The 26172-nt window shown below is 42.9% G+C and overlaps 1 protein-coding gene across 1 annotated transcript in view; it reads right to left on the minus strand.

Moving 5' to 3' along the window:
* The window catches only part of dmrt1 (doublesex and mab-3 related transcription factor 1), a 98761-nt gene extending 84602 nt beyond the window's left edge, over positions 1–14159 (minus strand). Inside the window, exons 1-2 of the mRNA XM_078396953.1 lie at positions 13845–14159; positions 12426–12606 (exon numbers count right to left, since the gene is read on the minus strand). Of these exons, the coding sequence (XP_078253079.1) occupies positions 12426–12606; positions 13845–14159 (496 nt within the window). The remainder of the gene's footprint in view (positions 1–12425; positions 12607–13844) is intronic.
* Between the last annotated feature and the right edge of the window lie 12013 nt (positions 14160–26172).

Here is a 26172-nt window from a genome sequence, read left to right on the forward strand (position 1 = left end):
ATGTCAAAATTGGGAGAGCCATTCCACTGTTCAGTCAAGCACTCTGAATCATATCATTCAGCCAATGTAACAGGCTCTTCCTTGGTATATCCTGCGCCATCGCTGAAGGTGGGAGCATTAAATTATAGAAGGTGCAGCGGTTACAGCCTTGAATTATTTTGTTGATCTTCACTTTCACACCCCCCCTCACGTGATGAATCAATCCACCATGTTAAATACCACAGGAATAACTATTGACAGTGGAAAGTGGTCAGTTTATGTCCACAAGTAGTAAACTTTCCAAGTAAAGACTGTCCATAAGAAAATATAGGGAATCTAATCTAGCCAATTAGATACCGTTAACAAAGTGGTGGAGGGTGTTCTCGAAAGCATAATAATAATATATTCCTTTATTCGTCCCACACCGGGGAAATTTAGTGTTACAGCAGCAAAGTGGATAGCAAGAGAGCAAGAGATCATTCATTATAAATAAAAGGTACATAAATTGTCATCAGTTTTCTGTGTTCTTAGCTGTTATTGTTGACTCGTCTGCTGGGAGCAGTGCTCGTAGTGCAGTCTCGCAGCAGCGGGAAGGAAGGATCTCCTATATCTCTCCTTCACGCACTTTGGGTGAAGGAGTCTGTCCTTAACGGGATCCCACCACTAGCCACATTTTCCCATCTCCACCCTTTTCTTGCCTTCTGCAGAGACCGTTCCCTCAGCAACTCCCTGGTTAACCCATCCCTTCCCACCCAAACCACCCCGTCCCCAGGTACCTTCCCCTGCAACCGCAGAAGATGCAAAACCTGTCACTATACCTCCTCCCTCGACTGTCCAGGGACCCCGACAATCCTTTCAGGTTAGGCAGAGGTTCACTTGCACCTCCTCGAACCTCATCTACTGTATCCGTTGTTCAAGATGTGGACTCTCAAAGGAGCGCAATGAAACTCCCTCTGCTTGACTAGACCAGCATGGCTCCAACAATATTCAATATCAAAAGCACTCAGGACATAGAGCTGCAGGCCTGGGACTCATATCTAACATTAAACAGTCACTCCCACACAAGTGCAATGTGGCTCCAATATCAGGCAACCACAAAATCAACTCCAGCAGCTCCTTGGTGCTTCTTTGATGAAAACTTCTAAAGACTTCACATGTACACCCAAGAAGGACACGAGCCACAGATACAGAAAACCACAATCACTGCAAGTTCCCCTCCAAGTCACTCAATATTCTGATTCAAAAATGTATCGCCATTTTTCCAATCACTGAGTCAGAATCCTGGCGCTCTGGGTTCAGCACATCATGACAGTTCACAGCCAGCCCCCAATGAGACAGAAAAACAAATTCCTGTGAGACAAACACCCCAAGGGTCTCGACCCGAAACGTCGCCCATTTCTTCTCTCCTGAGATGCTGCCTGACCTGCTGAGTTACTCCAGCATTTTGTGAATAAATACCCCATTTAAAAGAAATCGTCTTACATTCAATATACAATGACCTGGAAAAGATCAACTGATCCATTATATCTCACATTTGCAATACGTGGAAACCTTTGAAAATCTTTGAGATTTTAATTAGCTAGATTATAAACTCTTGCACTCCTAGTTCTATTGATAAAAATAATTTTCACCGCAGAAGCATGGACATGTTTCAACTACAAGAACAAGGGGCTCTGTACAGTAGAAAAGGCAGCGTGAGATTTTTCTCAATTATAAAGGAATCAAATCAGATAAGTGTAGAGGTGTTTCATTTTTGTAGATGAGAGTAAATCCAGAGGTCAATCACACTAGCAAATAATTTCAATAAAGAACTCAAAACAGTTTATGGATAAAATATTGATCTTAAAATAATTAACACAAATGCCTTTAAGAGGACGTTAGGTAAGTACACAAGGGAGAAAAGAGTAAGAGAATTCAGTACACTGGCAGTGTTAGATTAAGTAAAATGTGGGTAATTCACATGGAACATAAACACCGGCAAAGTAGAGTGGAGGATGGAACGGCAGATGCAGGTTTAGACCGAAGATAGACACAAAAAGCCGGAGTAACTCAGCGCGACAGGCAGCATCTATAGAGAGAAGGAATGGGTGACGTTTCGGATAGAGACTCTTCTTCAGACTGATGTCAGGGGAGTGGGCGGGACAAAGATAGAATGTAGTCGGAGACAGTAAGACTGGTGGAAGAACTGGGAGAGTAAGGGCTATTTGAGGTTAGAGAAGTCAATGTTCATACCGCTGGGGTGTAAACTACCCAAGCGAAATATGAGGTGCTGTCCTCTAATTTGTGCTGGGCCTTACTCTGACAATGGAGGAGGCCCAGGGCAGAAAGGTCAGATTGGGAATGGGAGGGGGAGTTGAAGTGCTGAGCAACCAGATCAGGTAAGTTAAGATGGACTGAGCGGAGGTGTTCAGCAAAACAATCGCTGAGCCTGCGCTTGGTCTCGCCGATGTAGAGAAGTTGACACCTGGAACAGTGGATTAGGTTGGAGGAAGTGCAAGTGAACCTCTGCCTCACCTGGAAGGACTGTTTGGGTCCTTGGATAGAGTCGAGGGGGGAGTTAAAGGGACAGGGGTTGCATTTCCTGCGGTTGCAGGGAAAAGTACCTGGGGAGGGGGTGGTTTGGGTGGGAAGGGACGAGTTGACCTGGGAGTTTCGGCAGGAACAGTCTGCAGAAAGAAGAAAGGGGTGGAGATGGGAAGATGTGGCCAGTAGTGGAATCCCTTTGGAGGTGGCGAAAATGTTGGAGGATTATATGCTGTATACAATGGCTGATGGGGATAAGGGGGACTCTGTCCTTGTTACGAAAGGGGGGAGGGGGAGCAAGAGCGGAGCTGCGGGATATCGGGAAAACCCCAGTGAGAGCCTCATCTATAATGGAACAGGGGAATCCCCGTTTCCTAAAGAATGGGTGCGGGTTATCAAGGAGACCCGAATGCAGGGGTTCCCAACTTTTTTCATTCCGTTTACCCCTTTGCAACTTTTCGAAAGTAAATTGACCCCCACCATGTTTTGTTCAGTAATTTGAGTTTACATTTCTACAATAATAAAGCAATCGACAAAGGGGAAATTTTAAAATACTGTTTTTCACATTATCATTTTAAGTTCAAATAACAATAATAATAGCACATAACAATGTTATTTCACTTACTTATGAACAACTAATGATGAACAGATACCAGTATACCAGAACCAAACACAGTCAATCACTATATACAAATCCAGAATCACCAAATTCACCCCCTGGGTAGGCAAACTTTACCCCCTGGGGGTAAATTTACTCCAGGTTGGGAACCCTTGCCTTAGTGCGAGCCTCATCTATAATGGATGAGGCTGTCACTTGGGTCTTCTCGATATCCTGCAAGAAAACAGGGGTTCCCCTCTTTCATTGTAGATAAGGCTCTCACTAGGGTCTCCTCGATATCCCGCAGCTCCGCTCTTGCTCCCCCTCCCCCCATTCATAACAAGGATAGAGTCCCCTTGTCCTCACCTTCCACCCCATCAGCCGTCGCATACAGCATATAATCCTCCAACATTTTCGCCAACTCTTAACGGGATCCCACTACTGGCCACATCTTCCCATCTCCTCCCCTTTCGGCTTTCTGCAGAAACCGCTCCCTCCGAAACTCCCTGGTCAACTCGTCCCTTCCCACACAATCCACCCCCTCCCCAGGTACTTTCCCCTGCAATCGCAGGAGATGCAAAACCTGTTCCTTCACCTCCCCCCTCGACTCCATCCAAAGACCCAAACAGTCTTTCCAGGTGAGGCAGAGGTTCACTTGCACATCCTCCAACCTCATCTACTGTACCCGCTGTTCCAGGTGTCAACTTCTCTACATCGGCGAGACCAAGCGCAGGTTCGGCGATCATTTCGCTGAACACCTCCGATCGGTCCATCTTAACTTACCTGATCTCTTGGTTGCTCAGCACTTCAATTCCCCCTCACATTACCAAACTGACCTTTCTGTCCTGTGCCTCCTCCATTGTCAGAGTGAGGCCCAGCGCAAATTGATTAAACAGCACCTCCTATTTCGCTTGGGTAGTTTAAACCCCAGCGGTATGAACATTGACCTCTAACTTCAAATACCCCTTGCTTTCCCTCTCTATCCCCTCCCCCTTCCCAGTTCTCCCACCAGTCTTACTGCCTCCGACTACATTCTGCCCACTCCCGTGACATCAGTTTGAAGAAGGGTCTCGACCCGAAACGTCAGCCATTCCTCTCCAGAGATGCTGCCTGTCCCGCTGAGTTATTTTGTCTACCTTCGATTTAATCCAGGATCTGCAGTTCTTTCTTACACACCAATGGAGATGGCAATAGGACCACAAATACATAGGATCAACCAGAAATATTGATTGAAAGTTTGTTACCGACTTTTCAAGTTCGAAACAGACCTGACTTTATCAATGTACAATTCTCCGTATCCATCAAGAAATCATGAGTATGCTCCTCAGCATTTTCCATTCACGATATTGCTGTGCCTTCAGACATGTTCATCCAGCAACTGTGGCAATGTATCCAGAGCACATGTTTATTATAACATTTCAAATATGCTAGCTTTGTTTGTTCGTAAGATGCTGACACATTTTGACTGGAAAATAATTGTTTAGAAAAATAAACCTAAGTGAGTTACACAATCATAAGATCACTTTGTTGCATTTTACACGTCAGCCTATTGTTATAACTACCAAGGAATTCCCACTCTGCGCTGACAAAAAGACTATTGCAACTCCAGAGGAATAAGATCCCATTCCCATCCCTGTTCTCCATCACACTCCTCCCGGTTAATGCAGTTTGGCTTGAACTGTGAAATGGTTACACAACTCAGTTGCTTTAACTTGTGTGGATACTCTAATCATGCTCAAATTTAACAGCTGGAATATCAGCCAAGGAAAGAATTTTAATCCATTTATTAGATGCAGATATGAAACTAATTGATAAAAAGCCATCACATTAATGATCCAATTTCCGATGCCACGGATGCTGAGTTCCTAATCTTGAATCTTAAATCAAAAGAACAAAACCAATAAATCTCAAGTATTTTCACAATAACAGCAACCTGCAGGGCAATCTCCATTGACCATTTCCAAGCACAGCCAGATGCTCACATTAAGTACACTAGTATAGACACGTTGAAGCACTCGTTCTCTACAGAGCAAGGATATCTGCATAAAGGACAATTGAATGCAGAGGAACGATAATCACATATTGTTGCAGAATCTCAGGACATGAGGCACAGGATCCTGCTTGTCATTTGAACAACTAATATACAACTGACAGCCTTATTTTATATTATTACATGCCCTTCCTTTGTTTTTAATTAAATAACTTGAAGGAGCTTTGCATATTTACCAAACGTCAGTCTTTCTTATGATTTAAAGTGCATTGCTTTCTCCCTCTTGTTTTCTGTCAGCACTTTTCATTGGACTACCATCTCCGCTTCGCATTCGACCATTATCTTACACCTTCCGTTGTTATTTTAGGATTAAGCTCTTACGGTATTCTGCATATTTTATGTTGATATTTTACATGTTGTTGAATCCTTAAGACTATTCTGCTGGAGACAGAGTTGCTTATGCAAATGTGCACAAGCTGCTGCTGGCCTTGTGTTCTGCAGCAACTGAGGACAATGGACTTGAACAAGAGGTACTGGATTATGGAACCTTGACTCCTTGTCTTTCTTACAGGATAAGGTTGTTGCTCTGTACTAACATGATGAGACTTCCTTTAACATTTCAAAAAGAACAATGGATTTTCTCTTTGAAACTGATTATTTCCATTACCTAAAATGGTGTGTGATACCTTTTCACAGGGCTTTGTAACTAAATCTTTACCGAAGTAGATGAAAATAAAATGAACTCAATGTGTGCATTGGATATCAAATGTTAAGAGAGAAATCAAAGCACAAATTGGATTTGAATGTCTAAAAGAGCATTTTTTAAACTGTTTGGCTGTGTTCATTTTCAGAAAATGATTTGATATCTTGAGGGCTGCCCAAAGTATAAAGATAAAGCACTGCATCTTCTGAAACAAAACATTTAGTGATCACTATTTTCCATTTGGCTACTCGATGTCAGAATCGCTCATTAACATTATTTGAAAGGATGCTGTTTGGCTGAATGTGAAAAAAAGAACTATTCCATTTTAATCAATGGTAAAAAACATGCGTTCCAAAAAGATATTTTTGCATAATAATACTAGTAAAATTAAGAATTGATGTTTTATTTTATATCATCCATGTATTTTGCTTTAAGAGTGTAACCTTGAAAATGTGGATATTGTGAACAAACCACACTCCAAAACACATTTTTTGCAGAAAAAGTGCCATGATTAGGGCAACTTGGGGGGAAATAAACAAAATACTAAAAAAAAAGCAGGAAGCAGTGTTTAAATTTGCATGTATTAATACTGTAATTTCCAATTTTAGTTCCATTTTCAATTTACAGGGGGGAAAAAAGAGGAAAAATTGATAAATACATTTCAAGTTTTTTTTAAATAGGCAAAAATAACAACCGAAAAACTTTCTCCAAGACCAAAAATTAAAAACAATTAATCTCTTTTGGCCCACTCTTTAAAAATGTAAAATTGTGATTATGTGATAGACTGGCTTATACAATTGTATAAAGACAGCTTATACAATTAACCACTTAAATTAGTTAAAAATAACATTTCTGTTCCACTTGCCAGAGAAACTTCAAGCATGATAAACAATAGAACAATTCTCACACTGACTGCAATTGCATCCCAATTCTTTGTTTTGAACTTGGTCCCCTCCATCTATCGCCCTCTAAAAAAACTACCTTAATGATAATATAACAGTCCCTGGCTCAACTAGCTGCACAATAAACATATCAACAGTGTCAAATACTGATGAAATATGCAAAGAAAACACAGAGAATTAAAAATCATCCCAAAAAAACATTGTTCTGCATTAAGCTTTTAGGGCGAATAAGCCGATCAGATATAGGGCCATTCTAAGTCACGTGTGTGACCGAAAATGTGAAAAATTGTGGAATACATCGCTTCTAATTCTGAAAGCATTACAGGTAAATTGTTGTACTGCATATATGACTTATATATGTCGAAGTTTAACAAGTGAAAATTTTATATGTTACTAGACCAAGTTGGGCCCATTCCTCATAGAGGGGGGACAGGGAAGGGGAGAGGGTGTGACTGAGGAGCCCTGGACCCAAAGCCTCTCCTGTATTGGTGTAGCATCCTCAACCCCCCACTCAGTCCCCCTTATCACCCCCCCTCCTTCCCTGACCCCCACTGTCCCCTTCCCCCCACCCCCACTATCTCATCCCCCCACCACCATTTCCCCTCCCCCCCACCCCTGCTGTCCCCTTCCCTCCACCCCTCCTCCTCCCCACCCCCACTCTTCACTCCTCCCCACCCCTTTCCCCACCACCCCCCTTTCCCCTCCCCCCATTCTCTCCTCCCCAGCCCCTCACCCACCCCCCTTTCCCCCACTCTCTCGTCCCCCCACCCTCCCTACCCCTCCATTCTCTCCTTCCCCAGCCCCACTCACTCTCCACACCCCTCTCTCCTCCACCCCCGCCTCTCTCCTCCCCCCACCCTCCCCTCCACCCACTCGCCCCACCCCCATTCTCACTGTCCCGCCTCCCCCCTGATCCCCCCACCACCACCACCCTTCCCCCCACACCCTGTCTCTCCTCCCCCACACCCTGTCTCTCCTCCCCCACCCTCCCCTTTTACTCTCTGTCCCCTTCCCCCCACCCGTCTTCCCCCCTTTCCCTCCCTCGCCAGTCCCACTCTCCCCTCTTCCCTGTCCCTCTTCCCCCCACCACCAACCCCCTCCCCCCCACCACCATCCCCTCCCCAGTCCTACTCTCCATCCCACCCCCACTCTCCCTTCCCACCCCCTCTCCTCCCACCCACCCCCTCCCCCCCACTCTCTCCTCCCCACCACCCCCTTTCCCCCACTCCTCCCCCACCCCCTTTCTCCTCCCCCAACCCCACTCTCCCCCACCCGCCCTTTCGCCACCACCCCCCTCTCTCCTCCCCCAACCCCGTCTCCCCCACTATCTCCTCCCCCCACCCTCACCCCCCCATCCTACCCCCACCCTTCCTCCCACCCACTCGGCCCCCACGTCCACTCCCCTCCGTGGAGCCGTTGGCGGCGAAGCCACTTACCGAGCGTGCAGGGAGGAGGAAGCGCCGGACTACTCGAGGCGGGCGGCGGCGGGTCTGGGAGAGTGGGGAGAGGAGAGAAGCGAGGGGCAAGAGGAGAGAGGCGCGGTAGGAGGCGCTCACATGGCGGAGCGTGAGGAGTAGGAGGAGAGCGGGCCACCATCTTTCTGAAGTCGCGACGGGGCCATTGGTGGCAGCCGCCGCTGAATGGGGAGAAGAAGCTGCCTGCTGCAGCTTGTGTGTGGTAATGGGCGGCGCGCTGGGCCCGGGCGGACTCGAGGACGCCGTGGGTTGAAGGAAGAGTGGACCATCAGTCCGACCATCTCCCTCCTGCTCAGAGTGTCCCCCGGGTGTGGGAGAGTGGGGAGAGTGAGGAGAGGGGAGCCCCTGATTGCGGGCGGGCGGCTCCGCTAACGGCATCCATCTTGTTTGTGCAAATGAGGAGAGAGGCCGTGCATGCCCTATGGTGACGTCACACTTTGAATAAATGTGTTTAGAAATTAAATGTTTTCAACTTTAAAATCTCACGTGTGTGATCTCACACGGAAGCATTGTTTTCATAACTCAGTTTTATCTTACAAACTGCGAATTTAAAAAAAAACATGCATATTGTTCTGTAGGTAGGAAAATAGCAATGAATAAGATTAATCTCTTACAATAATTTTTTTAAGTATTATTTATGTGATGACGCCTGGTCATGTGTGTGACATTTTGGTTCACTTTCCAAAGAATGGCCCTAAACTGGAATGCTAAACAACACATGTCTGAATCTGCTGAACTTGGAGGTCAAGTTTAATTAAGCCGAGAATAATGAACACTGATGAGCAGGAAATAATCATATTGAGGCATCCGAACAACATTGTGAATTCTGAAATACCAAACATTAATTGATTTATCAATGATAGAGTGATGAACTGAAATTACTTCTTGGTAATAATAATACATGTGATTTTTTTTTCCAAATGTGAAGTTCATCTGGGCAATTTTATTTTGAGCCTGTTCCTTTTACTTTTCTCAGATGCAATTATGGAATGGACAATTAATACACAGTGTATGTGAAATGCCTTCACTGGAAAATACAAGGGTTATAATACAACCAATAATTTATCTGTAGTTGGTGAAATAAAAGAAACTGCCTTCAAATCTGGCAGTCCAGTAATTTTAGAATTAATGCCAAAGGTCTAAAAAAAAATCAGCCTTATCCTGACTTACTGAAATTATACTTTTTTTTTTTTTGCAGTAGGCAGCATTCAACTAATTCCTGTAGTAATTTAAATTTAGCAATTGCTTCTGTATAAGTCCATTGTGAACATGCACCTGCGTAGACGTAATAGTAATATCAAAGGAACGGAAACTGCAGCTTCAACACCATAGGAAAGAGATAATATTTAATTAATAAACAGCACAATTTATCTCCTATTTAATATATTTAGATGGAGCATAGGATAATAATTCTGTGGCATTTTGTTTACATGGTAAGAAAAAGGACTTATTTTCAAAACTCAAGGAAAAGACTCCCTTTCCTGTTTGATAAAGCACAATATCTTTCCATTTAAATAACATATTTTATAATTATACATTAATAATATGGTTGAATTAATTTTACAGATTGTTTTAATAGCTTCATGCTGATTTTCTAGTATTTTAATTATAATCCATATTCTTTCGTTTGCAAATATCATTGCAAAAATAGCTGAAATAATATATGTGCAACCTGATGAATATGATTTATAATTGCAGTAAAACACACATTTTACCTAATATAAAATTGGGATTGGTTTGTTCCAAATACAATAGAAAAACTACTCCATTAAAAAGTGCACTCTTGGTAAGGTTCTTTATTAAAGGAAAAAGTATTAATATAAAATAAAATACTAAATCAAAATATAAAATACTAAATCAATATATATTCCAAGAAATATTCCATTCTTTCCCATTGTTAAAGTTATGGTTCTAAAATTGACTGGTAATAAGGATACCATTTCAAATTACTAAACTTTGCATAAACACAAGACCCAGATCAAAACTACAACAGCATGCTTCTTCAAGCTACTAAACTAACAAGCCTCAAACTTCAACCATCTTGCTATTTGAACAAAATTCTCACCACGTCACTCTTCAAGCGAAAGTGGATAAATTAGAACATACTAAGATATTGAAGGAATAGACGATTCACATCTGCCCCATGACATAGCAAGACCATGAATGATCTTGAATCTCAGCATTACTTTGCTGTACTAACTCCGTGACCCATCATTTATTCAACATCTAAAAAAACTATTGATGTCCATCTTGAATAAACTGAGCAATAGAACTTCCACTGACCCCCTGGTTTGATTGCTCCAAAGAGCTATTAGCCTCCAGGTGAAGAAAAATCTTGTCACTCAAGTCCTGAATGGGCATCCAACCTGTGACACTTGGTTCAGGTACTCCAAACAGGTTAGACTTCATCCCTGCATCTATTCTATCATGAAGATTTTGCATGTTTCAACAATACCACCCCTAATTCTTCGAAATACCAGAATACAGGTCCAGACTGCTTAATATCTCTTCCTGGGAAAACCCACCTTGACAAGATCCAGAATCCAATTTGCACAACAGGATAAAAATAATGAGCAAAAAACAACCCGTTGGATGGACACTGCGGGACAGACGGACTTGAAGAGGGGTCCTGTTCCGAGATGTCGCCTGTCTCTTTCCCTCCAGATTCTGCCACATCTGCTGAGTCCCTCACATAATAATGACTGAGTTATTTACTCATGACCCCAGCATCCAGTCTCTTGTATACCAAGAATAAGCATGACGGTTGAAATCAAGGCACAGTTTTGCTGCCTACTATCTGCTGCAAAACCAAAGAAAACTAAGACATTTGGAGAGAAAAAATGAATATCACTCGCAATTTTAAAAACTAAACTCTGAATAAAAGAATGTCAGAATGTCATTTGGTTCTCAAGGATCAATGGCTCCATTTCTATTACAACTATAACACTACTGCAAGCAGTGTTCACATTGCACAGAGTAATTACAAATAATTGGAGCTGGATGGAATCATTCATTCAACACTTTGGCAATGTTACTGTTGCATCAATCTTAGTTTTAAAATAGCAGTGGTACCGCTTGCAATCCTTTGTAAATTATTTAGAAGCTACTGCCCTTATTAACAGAGAACGGGCAACTGCAGGAAATTAACCGAAAGGAAATAACCTAACTGCCGATCTGTCTGGTAACCATTTCAGATGAATAAATTTAACATAAAATCACCATAAATTTCAGATGTGAACTATGTTAGTGTCCAGCAACATTTTATTTTATAGTATCAAGAGTATCTTAGCTCAGCCATATAACAAATATTTAAAATAGTTGCAGTTATTGAACGATCCTCCAGTCTAACAAGATCAGTCTGAAGAAGGGTCTTGACCCGAAACATCACCCATTCCCTCTCCTAGATGCTGCCTGACCTGCTGAGTTACTCCAGCATTTTGTGATACCTTCGATTTGTACCAGCATCTGCAGTTATTTTCCTACACTCCAGTCTAACAAAATGCTATAAGCATATTTCTAAATATATCCTTAAAATGACCAGTGAGACATCAGAAAAATATTCCTGTCGCAACATTCGATTGTACATGTCTAAATATTGCCACGGGTCATTTAAAGGATCTCAAAATAAGTGGGTAAGTTACTTATTTCAGAAAGTTGGAAATCAGTATTTCCGTGATAGGACGAATGGTTCCATCATTCTTCCAACAAAGCACTGAGCGGTTCCAACACTCCCAATAAAAGAGAGGGGTTGCTGCCATATTTTTCCAATTAAAATATTAGTAGTTTCATTTTTTACAAATCATTTAGAAAATATAATTTCCTCGAAATATAGAAAATGTGTAAAAGTGAATAATAATTCCAACATATTTACGATGGGCTAAAGAAAATACCCATATTAAGTGTTCTGGTTGGAATTCCTGTAAAAACACTGGCCTTAATAATATTTATTAGAATATCCAATGTAAACATATAAAACATAGTTTGTTTCATTTTCAATTATTAATTGTAACTTGGTTCAAGATATCAACCTGCATCGATCTTTTTTGCCTTTTGGTCATCCACTCTTTTTTTTGCATTTTAAAGCAGAATAATTGGACAATAGTGCAGGAAAGTCTCTTATCGGCACAGCACGAATGTGCAAATCTCACACCAAGTTCAACCCATATTCTTCCGTTTGAAAACGATACGCATTGATTGCACGGTTTTGCCACTTACTGCAAAACCCCGGGCCCCAGCTTGCTTTGCATTTATTTACCTGAGGAAGTGACCGGCGTGCTGGGGTTCGACGACAAGCCCGCTCCCCCGGTGCCCAGCGCACACGAGCTGTTGGGAGTTGCATTCTCACGCTTGATGAGCAGTTCGGCGGCTCCGGGCAGGGGAATGGGTCGGCTGATGCCCAGTTCCTCCTCTTGAGCCTGCTGTCTCCTGAGGGCAACCTAGAAGTGAAAACAGCCAGTTCATCTCCGGCGAGAGAAAGCAAACGTCTGATCACGGGCTTGTAAATATATATACTGTTATGGCCCGTGGCTGAAAAGGAGTCGGTCTTATCTATTAGTTCCACTTGCAAATGGTTGTATTTTAAATTATATTCAGAGTCTGTAAACAACAACTTTGAATAAATTAATAACTAAAACAGAAAAAAACACACATCTGTTTCGCTTTGGACAAACTAATTTAGCTGCAACAAATATTTAACGTTCCTTTTTTTCTGGAGCGCTCATGAAAGATAATTAATGATGAATATATCCGAATATATCGTCCCATCTAATACTACACAATCAATAATAGGGATTAAAACAAAGTAGGAACAATGGAAAATACGTTTATTTTGGCGTCAGCGGCAAAACTGCAAATGTGCCTATGCAGTTTCTATCTTCACATATACAATTCTAAAGTAATTCAATTTCATATTCGTATTAAACTAAGTTTGCAAATCCAAACATTCCAGTATATGTTTGTAAACACAAATTGACATACAATTCAAAAGATGCATTTCAAGTCACGCTGAAATTAACAATACAGTATCCTGGAATCGCACTGTTTTTTTTCCCCAGGACCGGATACAAATATACCAACTTTTCATTTATAACATTTAAATTCAAAAAGTGGAAGTGATGTGTTCAGCGCCATCGTAAGAATTTTAATGAAACACCAATCGTGTGCAGATCTTTTTGCAGCATCAAGTTAGTTGAATTCGAATGCATTAATTGCTATAACTATATTTGAGAATGCAAATTTAAATGCGTACGAAAACGCTCGTTGCGAATATTTCATTGGCAGTTATGAACAATTAAAAATCTTTCAAAGTGCAAACTTCAGATATGATATCAGAGCGTGAATGATTTTGCAATCGTTTTCTATCAATTAAGTTGATTTATTTTAGATGCACGATTGATTTAGAATTTTGTATAACCGAGATTTATGAAATTATCCCATCGTAAGGATGCAACGATTGCATTTCCACCGATATTTGATTTCACTTGTGACAACAATCGCACTGTCAACAGACTCGGGGTGCTGCATGCAGATGTCATTGCCCAACGCTGACATTTCTCGCCTGCGGAATGGAATGGAAAGGAGGAAGAAATTGCATTTGCGGCAGGTCCCCCCATTCCTGCCCGGGAGCCGGAGCCCCCCGACCCAACCCGACCCATCCACCCGCCGCCGCAATTACCTGCGCTGCCATGACTCGCTGTCTCTCTGCGATCAAGTTGCACTTCTTGCACTGGCACTCTCTCCACATGCAGAACCTCTTGTGCCCCTTCAGCGCCGACACGTAGCCGTGGTTCCTGCACCGGGCACACTTGGGCAGGCGAGGCGACTTCTTCGATGCCGGCGACACCGTGCCCGAGTTTAACGCTTTGGAGAAGCTGCCGTTGACATTGTTACTGCCGGCGTTGAGAATAGAGTCGCCGTCGCCCACTCCCACTCCCACTCCCACTCCGGCCGCAGCCGCCGCTGAAGACTTGGACCCAGCTCCATTTGGCATCTTCCCGACGAAGAAGCAGGTATTTCGATGCGGGTTTTTGGTTATTGTAATCAATTGCTCTCTTACTTCGCAGATTTGCTACTTGTCGACGGCGGGTTGTAACAAAGTTTGGGGTTGTTGCTGGGAGGCCGGACTGCCTGCCTGTCTCCGGCGCGGTCCCTGCAGCCGCACTGAGGCGTCGAGCACAGAATTGGCGGCTTTTTTTTTTTGTTGCAACCTTCAGCGCCCTGGATCGACCTCACGTGGCCTGGGCCGCTCGCCACACCATTGGCTGCCCGGCATCCCCGCAACCCCGGCTCCCGCGCTCCCCCCCGACCCAGCCTCACGCAGCTCAGTCAGAGAGGGAGGGGCGGCAAGGGTGTGAAGGCTGCTCCCAGTCAACCCCGTCCATCTCATCTCATTAAAGAGCTGCAAACTGCAGACTGGCGTGAAATATTTGCATGAAATATGAGTGTTGCATGAAATATTTGCTAAATGAATGATTGAAAATGACAACGATTAAAAGGATTGTAACTATAGCACCCATTTAATACTGCAGACAACCTGGAGTGCTTATTGTAGTAGTCTACAAAATCTACAAATTAGCCTGGATAGCGCACAGAGATATTACGAAATGCACCAATGTCTAAACTATAGATACTAATCACTTGCATGCTGAAAGCTTCTTGTAAGAAGGAGAACAGGCTTGAAAATAATGACTGAAAGATAATTTGATTTTTTTACCTGTTTGAATACAATGATGGATTATGCATCTGGTTCATTGTGTAATAGGGTAAAATTTGCACTTTTGAGTGTTTGTTCCTAGTGTATTGTGAGGCTCATACAGAATCAGGATGCATTTAAATTATAACTATGGCTGGAGATGTAAAGTAAATGCATTCTGAGCAGATTAAATTGAGGTGGGCAGTTTTTACATTATTAGTCCATTAACATATTTACGTAACAAATAGTTATGCAAGAGACTATTACAAGCAAACCAGGATTAAAAGGAGAGGACAATTGCCCCTGCAAGTTTCATAATAGGAGACCCAACTTCAAATGTTTTAGAAAAGCCTTAAAGTGCATCAAAACTCACATGTGTTTTTCAGAAAGCTGAAGATGTCAGTTACCAAGAAGAGAAACAAAGATGAAATGAAAGGATACCCTCGTTTCAGACACAAAACTGCTGACAGATAACAAAGCAGCCCAGCATCCAATCTATGGTTTGATGGTCCTATGTCACTCATCAGCCTTGGTCAGTATTACAACTTATTTGTTAGGAAGCAAGCGGCCAAGTTTCATAACTGATTGTTACAGGCACTGCATGTGCCAACTTTTTGATACATAATAGCTACAGGTCTCCATGCAACATTTGGGTATTTTCTTCATTTTCCTATCCCCTGATGTACATTAAGAAAGGAGAAACAAACCCTCTGTAACATAACGTCCCAACTTCTATACCTAATACCCTGACTGATGAAGGCACGTGTGCCAAAAGCCTTCTTCATCACCCTGTCACCCGCGACACCACTTTGAGGGAAATATGTATGTGCACACGCAAGGAAATGCAGATGCTGGTTTACAAAAAAAGAGCTGGCATAACTCAGCAGGTCAGGCTGCATCTCTAGACAACATAGATAGGTGATGCTTTAGGTTGGGACGTTCTTTAGGTCTGAAGAAGTGTCCCGACCTGAAGCGTCATCTATCTATGTTCTCTAGAATTGCTGCCTAACCCGTATGGTCCCTTTGTTCTACAACATTTCCAGAGCCCTATGATTCACTGTGAAGGTCCCACTCTGGTTTAACTACCCAAAGTGAAATACCTTGCACTTAACTCTATTTGCTATTCCTCAGCCCATTTCCCTATCGGATCAAGATTCTGTTGAAATTCTCGATAGCCTTCTCTACTGTTCATGATACCACCTATTATAGTGCCATTTACAAGCATACTGACCATGCCTTGTAAATTCTCATCGAAATCATTTATATAAATGACAAGCCACAATGTGCTCTGAGACACACCACCAGTCCCGGGTCTCCAGTCCACAAAACAACCTTCCACCATCAACCTCTGCTTCCTGTCATCAAGCCAATTGTGTTATGGAAATCAGGTGTATCAACATTAATGGCTCTGGTAGAGCTAGAAGGGTAAACATCACAGTTTATGTGATTCTTCATTGATCTGCCTGGGAGAAAGCTAAGTAGATCCTTCAAGGGGTTCAATGGAAGTGATCAAGATCACAAAGAACTACAGAAAGTAAATAAAGATCACAAAGAAGTACAGAAAGTAAATAAAGAGCTATTTGTAACGGTAAGAAAATAGAGGATTACGTTTTAATGAGGGTGGCACAGTGGCGCAGCTGTAGAGCTACTGCCTTACAGCACCAGATATCCCGGTTCAATCTTGACGACGAGTGCTGTTCGTACAGAGCTTGTGCATTTTCCCTGTGACGGCATGTACTTTGGTTTTGTGTCCCATTCCAAAGAATAGGTAGGTTATAGGTTAATTGGCTTCTGTAAATTGTCCCAAGTGTGTAGGATAGCGATTGTATACAGGTGATCGGTCGGTGTTGGTCGGTGTGACTCAGTGGACCAAAGGGCCTGTTTCCATGCTGCACCTCTAAACTAAACTAAACTAACATTGGCAATAGAAGAAAGGGAACATGAAACCCAGTGAATTGTTTGTTCTGGTAGACAGTGGCTGAAAGGGTAAGAAAATTCAGTAATGGCTTTCAAAAAGGAATGATGTCAGTATATGAAAGCAAAAATATTGCAAGAATATGAGGAAAATACTAGGAAATCAGAGCAATCAGATTGCTCATCCAGGGAACTGGTAACAACTTGATAGGCTGAATGGCATTCATATGATTTGTAGACTTACTGCAGACTTCTAGTGCAATATTTCAGTGCAATATTCAAAGGAATCGAGAAGTGCTCTCCTACTGCCTTTGCAAGCATTTGCCCATTGGCCAGCACAAATTAACAAAGGTTAATTGATCATTATTTTATTGATATTTGTGATTTCTTGCTGTGAAAAGAATGATTGTATATTTGACTATAAAAGAGTAGTGATTACACATAATTGTTGGGAGTCAATAGACAAGAAAGAGTCAGGATTGTTTAATTGTCAAATGTACTGAAACGGAACGATGAAATTCTTACTTGTAACACATAATAGGTTATGTTCAGACTACAAATGTATAAAGATAATATATAAATGCAAGTTCTTTATTTCTATTAAGCAAGAAGTACATTTACTGCTAAAAAACATAATAAATATTGCCAATGATGCACAAGGAAGTGATATTTAACATTTAAATAATATTTAATCAAAATATGGTACAGAAAGAGGTAATGACACCAAATTATGCAATTTATTTAAATACTTTTGGAACATTCATAGCACTTTAAAGAAAAGACATACAATAAATTAAAATTCCTCATGTAATATAGCAAAAAAAAAAGAAATTAATGTCCCAAACATGATTAAAAACAGAGATGTTGTTTTCATATTCATCCATTTAAAGAACATTATAAAGGTGCTTTGTTGCAAAAAAAGACTTGGCTGAAGGGCAAGGTCGAAATGATCTACCCCATCTGCCTCTCGTTATCAAACAGATGGCTGAATGTTGTACCCACTCCATTGCTCAATTACACATTCTGCTTATAGCTTTGCATTGGATTTGTTTGTTTTCATTTTTACCTATTCTTGCTTTGGAAAAACTTTGGTTTAAATCCATATTGAGTTCTTGCAAGTAACTTTTGCTTCCAAATGTGGCCATTTATCTTGACTTTGCAGTATTCACAGAGAGGCTATCCTATCTTCAACTAGCTGTGAAAGTATGATAACTAATATTTAAATAATTTTGCTTGTTCTCTGACTACAGTTACTGTCAAATGGGCTATTTACTGATCATGAGCTCCAGAGGCTTCGACGGGAGAGCTGAGTAAAGGGTAACAGCAGGTTAAGGTACAGTCTGTTCTTTTGGGTAATTCTTCCCAGTTTCTTAGTTTGTAGAGGTGGCAGTTGGAACAGCGGAATGCTCCTCCTACAGGATATTGGAAGTCAGGGGCATTTCCAGTGCCCCTGGGGACGACACCTGTAGTAAATATGTTCAGTTGCATCTCCTCATAGACCGGGTTTAGAAACTGAAGCTACAGCTGGGTGACCTCAGGATTATATGGGAGTGCGAGAGTGTCATCGATAGGAGTTACAATGAGGTGGTCATGTCTACGGTACAGGCTGGAAGTTGATGGGTGACCACCAGGAAAAGGAGTAGGCAGAAACTGCAGGAATCCCCTGGGGCTATTCCCCTCGATAACAAGTATGCTCCTTTGAATACTGTAGTGGCGTTGTATCAGTCAGGGGAGAACAGCAACAGTCCCGGCCTGCATTGACAAGTGCATTGTCGAGCCTGACTCTGAGGCACAGCGGGGTAGGGGAAACTCAGGCAGAGCCATAGTGATGGCAGACTTGATAGTTAGGGCACAGACAGGGGATTCTGTGGCAGCAAAGATGACTCCAGGTCTGTGGCCTCCCTGGTGTCAGGGTCCAGGATGTCTGAGCTGTTTCAGAACATTATCAAGGGGTAGGAAAAGGGATTTGGTCCTGCAAAGTGAAGATAGGAAGTTAGGCAGAAGATCAAAAAGCAGGACCCCCAGGGTAGTAATCTCTAGATTACGACTGGTGCCACGTGCTGGTGAGGGTGGAAACAGGACAGATGAATGCGTGGCTCAGGAGTTGGTGTAGGGGCTAGGGATTCAGATTTTTAGACCATTAGGATCTCTCTGGGGCAGAGGTGACCTGTACGAGGGACGGGTTGTACTAGAACAGTAGGGGGAACCAGTATCCTTGCAGGGAGGTTTGCTAATGCTATTTGGGAGTGTTTGAACTTGAGAGGCAAGGGGGTGGAAACCAGAGAAGTTGGTCAGCAAATGGAAGGATTGATGGGAAGGTTGAGGTCAGGACCAGCAACAATCAACGGAAGGACAGGCAGGGAGAGGTGATGGAATATGGTAAAGCATAGGGGCTGAAGTTTGTTTATTTCATTGCAAGGAGTATTGTGGAGAAAGCAGATGAACTTAGAGCTTGGATTGATGCTTAGTGAGGATGATACTGTGGCCATTGTGGAAACATGGTTGCAGGAGGGACATGTCTGGCTGCTTGATGCTCTAGGGTTGCAATGTTTCAGACGTGATCGAGAGGGAGGTAAAAAAAAGTGGAGGAGTTGCGCAACTGGTCAGGGAGACTATCACGGTGGCACTCAGAGAGGAGATACAGGAAGGTTTGTCCACTGAGGCAATAAGGGTAGAGCTTAGAAATAGTAAAGGTCCAAGTGCTCTAATGGGATTGTACTATAGGCCCCCCTATAGCATGAGGGAGATAGCTGCAGATGTTCTACCAATCGGTGGTAGCCAGTGCCATCTTCATCACTGCCGTGTACTGGGCAGTTGGAGTTGGATTCATGGGAGGTGGAATTGGAGGGGAGGATGCTCCTCAAACTGCGGAGCATCTTGGACAATACAGCTCACCCCCTCCATGACACACTGGTCAACCTGAGGAGTACGTTCAGCAAAAGCCTGGTTCTACCAAGATGCAGTACAGAATGCCACAGGAGATCCTTCTTCCCTGTGGCTATCAAACTGTACAACTCCTCCCCATTCTGTCATGGAGGCAAAGTGCTAAACAAGTACTTTGCATCTGCTTTCACCATGGAAAAGGACATAGAGGACAGTGAGATCAGTGTGGAGAACATAATATGCAAGAGCATTTTGAGATTAAGAAGGAGGAGGTTTTGGGGCATTTGAAGAGCAATAATACAGATAAATCTCCTCGATCTGATGGAATTTATCCTGGGTTATTGAGAGAGGCAAGAGAGGAGATTGCAGGAGGACTGGAGAATAGCTAATGTTGTTCCTTTATTTACACTGGGAAATAGAGACAATACAGCTAATTACAGGCCGGTGAGTGACAAAGGTGATCGATGAGGGTAGTGTGGTGGATGTTATCCACATGGATTTTAGATAAAGTTTCCCATGGTAGACTGATCAAGAAGATTAAGATGCAAGGGATTAACTATGAGTTTGCTGTATGGATTAGGAACCGGTTTACTGATAGAAGACAGGATTGTGGTGAAAGGACAATATTCAGGCTGGAGTTCTGTGATCAGTGGAGGTTTGCAGGGATCTGTACTGGGACCACTAGTTTTAGAGATACAGTGCGGAAATTGGCCCTTCGGCCCACTGGGTCTGCGCCGACCAGCGATCCCCACATATTAACATTATCCTACACACTAGTAAAAATGTTACATTTTACATTTACCAAGCCAATTTACCTACATACCTGTACGTCTTTGGAGTGTGGGAGGAAACCGAATATCTTGGAGAAAAACCATGTAGGTCACGGAGAGAACGTGGAAACTCCGTACAGACAGCATCCACAGTTGGGATCGAACCAGGGTCTCCGGCGCTGTAACTGCTGTAAAGCAGCAACTCTACCGCTGCGCCACCGTGCCGTCCCATGATCTTTGTGATATTTGTATAAATGACTAGGATGTAGGCAGGTTGGTTAGTAAAGTTGCAGATGACACCAAGATAGTTGTGGACTATGAAAAAGGCTATCAAAATATACAGCAAGATATAAATCAGCTACAGAAATGGGCAGAGATATGGCAGATGCAGTATAATTCGAGCAAGTGTGAGGTGCTCCACTTTGGGAAGTGAAATGTAAGGAAAAAATGTTCAATTAATGGCATGACCCTTAACAGCATTGATGTACAGTGGGATCTTGGGGTCCAAGTTCATAACTCCCTGAAAGTGGCAACACAAGTAGAGAGAGTGGTAAGAGGCATATGATATGCTTGCTTTCATAGGTCGGCATTGAGTATAAGAGTCAGAAAGTCATTATGCAGTTTTATAGCTCTTTGGATAGGCCACATGTGGAATATTGGGTGAAGTAAGGAAATAGGAACCAGTGTGAGAGGGGAGGTGATTACCAAATTAAAAGTGTTATATATGAATGCGCGAAATGTAAGAAATAAAGTGGATGAGCTTGAGGCTCAGTTAGAGATTGGTAAGTATGATGTTGTGGGAATTACAGAGACATGGCTGCAAGAGGATCGAAGCTGGGAACTGAATATCCAGGGGTATACGTCCTATTGAAAATACAGACAGGTGGGCAGAGGGGGTGGGGTAGCTCTGTTGGTAAGGAATGAAATTCAGTCCCTTGCGAGGGGTGACATAGAATCAGAAGATGTAGAGTCATTGTGGATAGAACTGAGAAATTGTAAGGGTAAAAAGACCCTAATGGAAGTTATCTACAGGCCCCCAAACAGTAGCCTGGATATAGGGTGCAAGTTGCATCATGAGTTAAAATTGGCATGTAACAAAGGTAATGCTACGGTGGTTATGGGTGATTTCAACATGCAGGTAGACTGGGAAAATCAGGTTGGCACTGGGCCCCAAGAAAGGGAGTTTGCAGAGTGCCTCCAAGATGGATTCTTAGAGCAGCTTGTACTGGAGCCTACCAGGAAGAAGGCAATTTTGGATTTGGTGTGGTGTAATGAACCAGATTTAATAAGGGAACTCAAGGTAAAGGAGCCATTAGGAGGTAGTGACCATAATGTGATAAGTTTTAATCTGCAATGTGAGAGGGAGAAGGTAAAATCGGAAGTGTCAGTATTGCAGTTGAACAAAGGGGACTATGGAGGCATGAGGGAAAAAACTGGCCAAAGTTGACTGGAAAGGGACCCTAGCAGGGATGATGGTGGAACAGCAATGGTAGGTATTTGTGGGAATAATCCAGAAGATGCAGGATCATTTCATTCCAAAGAGGAAGAAAGATTCTAAGGGGAGTAAGAGGCGATCGTGGCTGACAAGGGAAGTCAAGGACAGTATAAAAATAAAAGAGAAGACGTATCACATAGCAAAGATGAGCAGGAAGCCAGAAGATTGGGCAACTTTTAAAGATAAACAGAAGGTAACTAAAAAGACAATATGGGGAGAAAAGATGAGGTACGAATGTAAGCTAGTCAAGAATATAAAGGAGAATAGTAAAAGCTTCTTTAGGTATGTGAAGAGGAAATAATTAGTTAAGACAAATGTGGGTCCCTTGAAGACAGAAACAGGTACATTTATTATGGGGTAACAAGGAAATGACAGATGAGTTGAACAGGTACTTTGGTTCTGTCTTCACTAAGGAAGACACAAACAATCTCCCAGATGTACTAGGGGCAGAGGACCTAGGGTGATCGAGGAACTGAAGAAAATTCACATGAGTGAGGAAATAGTGTTGGGTAGTCTGTTGGGACTGAAGCCTGATAAATCCCCAGGGCCTAATGGTCTGCACCCCAGGGTACTCAAGGAGGTGGCTCTAGAAATCGTGGATGCATAGGTGATCATTTTGTAATGTTTTATAGACTCAGGATCAGTTCCTGTGGATTGGAGGGTATCTAATGTTATCCCACTTTTAAGAAAGGAGGAGAGAGAAAGCAGGAAATTATGGACCAGTTAGCCTGACATCTGTGGTAGGGAAGATGCTGGAGTCGATTATTAAAGATGTAATCGTGGCGCATTTGGATTGTAGTAACAGGATCGGTCCAAATTAGCATGGATTTATGAAGGGGAAATGATGCTTGACTAATCTTCTGGAATTTTATGAGGATGTAACAAGTAAAATGGACAAGGGAGAGCCAGTGGATGTAGTGTACCTGGACTTTCAGAAAGCCTTTGATAAGGTCCCACACAGGACATTAGTGGGCAAAATTAGAGCACATGGTATTGGGGATAGGGTATTGACATGGATAGAAAATTGGTTGGCAGACAGGAAACAAAGAGTAGGGATTAACGGGTCCCTATCAGAATGGCAGGCAGTTACTAGTGAGGTGCCGCAAGGCTCGGTGCTGGGACTGCAGCTATTTACAATATACATTTTTTTAAATTTAGATTTAGAGATACAGCGCGGAAACAGGCCCTGCGGCCCACCGGGTCCGCGCCGCCCAGCGATCCCCGCATATTATAGACAATAGACAATAGACAATAGGTGCAGGAGTAGGCCATTCAGCCCTTCGAGCCAGCACCGCCATTCAATGCGATCATGGCTGATCACTCTCAATCAGTACCCCGTTCCTGCCTTCTCCCCATACCCCCTCACTCCGCTATCCTTAAGAGCTCTATCCAGCTCTCTCTTGAAAGCATCCAACGAACTGGCCTCCACTGCCTTCTGAGGCAGAGAATTCCACACCTTCACCACTCTCTGACTGAAAAAGTTCTTCCTCATCTCCGTTCTAAATGGCCTACCCCTTATTCTTAAACTGTGGCCCCTTGTTCTGGACTCCCCCAACATTGGGAACATGTTTCCTGCCTCTAATGTGTCCAATCCCCTAATTATCTTATATGTTTCAATAAGATCCCCCCTCATCCTTCTAAATTCCAGTGTATACAAGCATAATTGCTCCAGCCTTTCAACATACGACAGTCCCGCCATTCCGGGAATTAACCTAGTGAACCTACGCTGCACGCCCTCAATAGCAAGAATATCCTTCCTCAAATTAACACTATCCTACACACACTAGGGACAATTTTTACATTTGCCCAGCCAATTAACCTACATACCTGTATGTCTTTGGAGTGTGGGAGGAAACCGAAGATCTCGGAGAAAACCCTCACAGGTCACGGGGAGAACGTACAAACTCCGTACAGACGGCGCCCGTAGTCAGGATCTAACCTGAGTCTCCGGCGCTGCATTCGCTGTAAGGCAGCAACTCTGCCGCTGCGCCACCGTGCTAAAATGATTTAGATGAAGGAATTAAAAGTAACATTAGCAAATTTGCAGATGACACGAAGCTGGGTGGCAGTGTGAACTGTAAAGAGGATGCTATGAGGATGCAGGGTGACTTGGACAGATTGGTTGAGTGGGCAGATGCATGGCAGATACAGTATAATGTGGATAAATGTGAGGTTATCCACTTTGGTGGCAAGAACAGGAAGGTAGATTATTATCTGAATGGTGTCAGGTTAGGAAAAGGGGAAATTACAACGAGACCTGGGTGTCCTTGTACATTCACTGAAAGTAAGCATGCAGGTACAGCAGGCAGTGAAGAAAGCTAATAGCATGTTGGCCTTCATAATGAGAGGATTTGAGGAGAGAAGCAAAGAGGTCCTTCTGCAGTTGTACAGGGCCCTGGTGAGACCATACCTGGAGTATTGTGTGCAGTTTTGCTCTCCTAATTTGAGGAAGGACATTCTTGCTATTGAGGGAGTGCAGCATAGGTTCACGAGGTTAATTCCCGGGATGGCGGGACTGTCATATGATGAAAGACTGGAGTGACTGGGCTTGTATTCACTGGAATTTAGAAGGATGAGAGGGGATCTTAAAGAAACATATTAAATTATTAAAGGATTGGCCATGCTAGATGCAGGAAACGTTCCCGATGTTGGGGAAGTCTAGAACCAGGGACCACAGTTTAAAAACAAGGGGTGGGCCATTGAGAACTGAGATGAGGAAAACCTTTTTCACCCAGAGAGTTGTGAATTTGTGGAATTCTCTGCCTCAGAAGGCAGTGGAGACCTGATTCACTGGATGCATTAAAAATAGAGTTAGATACAGCTCTTTGGGCTAGCAGAATCAAGGGATATGGGGAGAAGGCAGGCACGGGGTACTGAGTGTGGATGATCAGCCATGATCACATTGAATGGCGGTGCTGGCTCGAAGGGCCGAATGGCCTCCTGCACCTATTGTCTATGTCTAAGTATCTATGTAAGTTCTAGTTGCCTCATCACAGAAAGGGTGTGGAGGCTTGGAAAAGGGTGCAGAGAAGGTTTATCAGAATGATGCCTGGATTAGAGCTATTAGCTACAGAGGGAGATTGGACAGACTTGGATTGTTTATTTTTAATGTTGGAGGTTGCGGGGAGACCCGACAGAAGTATATACAATTATCAGAAGCATAGATGGGGTAGACAGTCTGAATCTTTAAAAGTTTAAAAGAGGTGAGCTGGGCAAGTTTTTTACACAGAGGGTGATGATTGCCTTGCATTTAACAGACTTTTGGATAGGCATATGGATATGCGGGGAATGGAGGGACATGGATTATGCACGGGCAGATAAGTAATGGTCTTGGTACCATGTTTGGCACAGACATTGTTGGCCAAAGGGACTGTTCTTGTGCTGTACTATGTTGTATTCCTGGTTGCACTGAGAAGGTGATAGTGGCTTGTCTTTGTTACTTCATTCAATTGAAACACTTGCCACGTTTATTTAGAAATAAGTTAACACTCATTGATTATCATTTATAAAAGGGATTTGATGCATTGAATGAATGCAAGTTCTGAGGGTTTCCATGCTTCATGCATGTGTCCACAGCCTTGCAAGGTAGTGTTAGGTTTAAGTTTAGAATTAGGTTTATTATTGTCATGTGTACTGAGATACAGTGAAACTTACTGAATAGTGAAAGGCCTGGATAGAGTGGACGTGGAGAGAATGTTTCCACTAGTGGGAGAGTCTAGAACCTTTAGGAAGGAGATGAGGAGGAATTTCTTTAGTCAGAGGGTGGTGAATCTGTGGAATTCATTGCCATATAAGGCTGTGGAGGCCAGGTCGATGTATATTGTTGAGGCAGAGATTGATTCTTGATTTGTATGGGTATCAGGGGTTATGGGCAGAAGGCAGGAGAATGGGGTTAAGAGGAAGAGATAAATTAACCATGATTGAATGACAGAGTGGATTTGATGGGCCGAATTCTGCTCCTATCACATATGAAAAGCTTTTGAATGCAATCAAATCAAATAATATTACACATGAATACAATCAAGCCAAACCTAAGTACAACAGATAGAGGGAAGAGAAAAATACCAGAGTGCAGAATATAGTTTTTCAGCATGGTGGCGTAACCATTCCAGAGACAATATCCAATGTCCACAGTATAGAAGTGAATCAGCTGTACATTAACTTACGGAAGCATTGTCCAACGTCTGCAATGAGGTTGGTTGGAAAATTGGGACTGTTCTTTGGCAGAGGGGAAAAAGATGTCCCTGAG

This window comes from Rhinoraja longicauda, chromosome 3, assembly GCF_053455715.1.
Source record: "Rhinoraja longicauda isolate Sanriku21f chromosome 3, sRhiLon1.1, whole genome shotgun sequence".
NCBI lineage: Eukaryota > Metazoa > Chordata > Chondrichthyes > Rajiformes > Arhynchobatidae > Rhinoraja > Rhinoraja longicauda.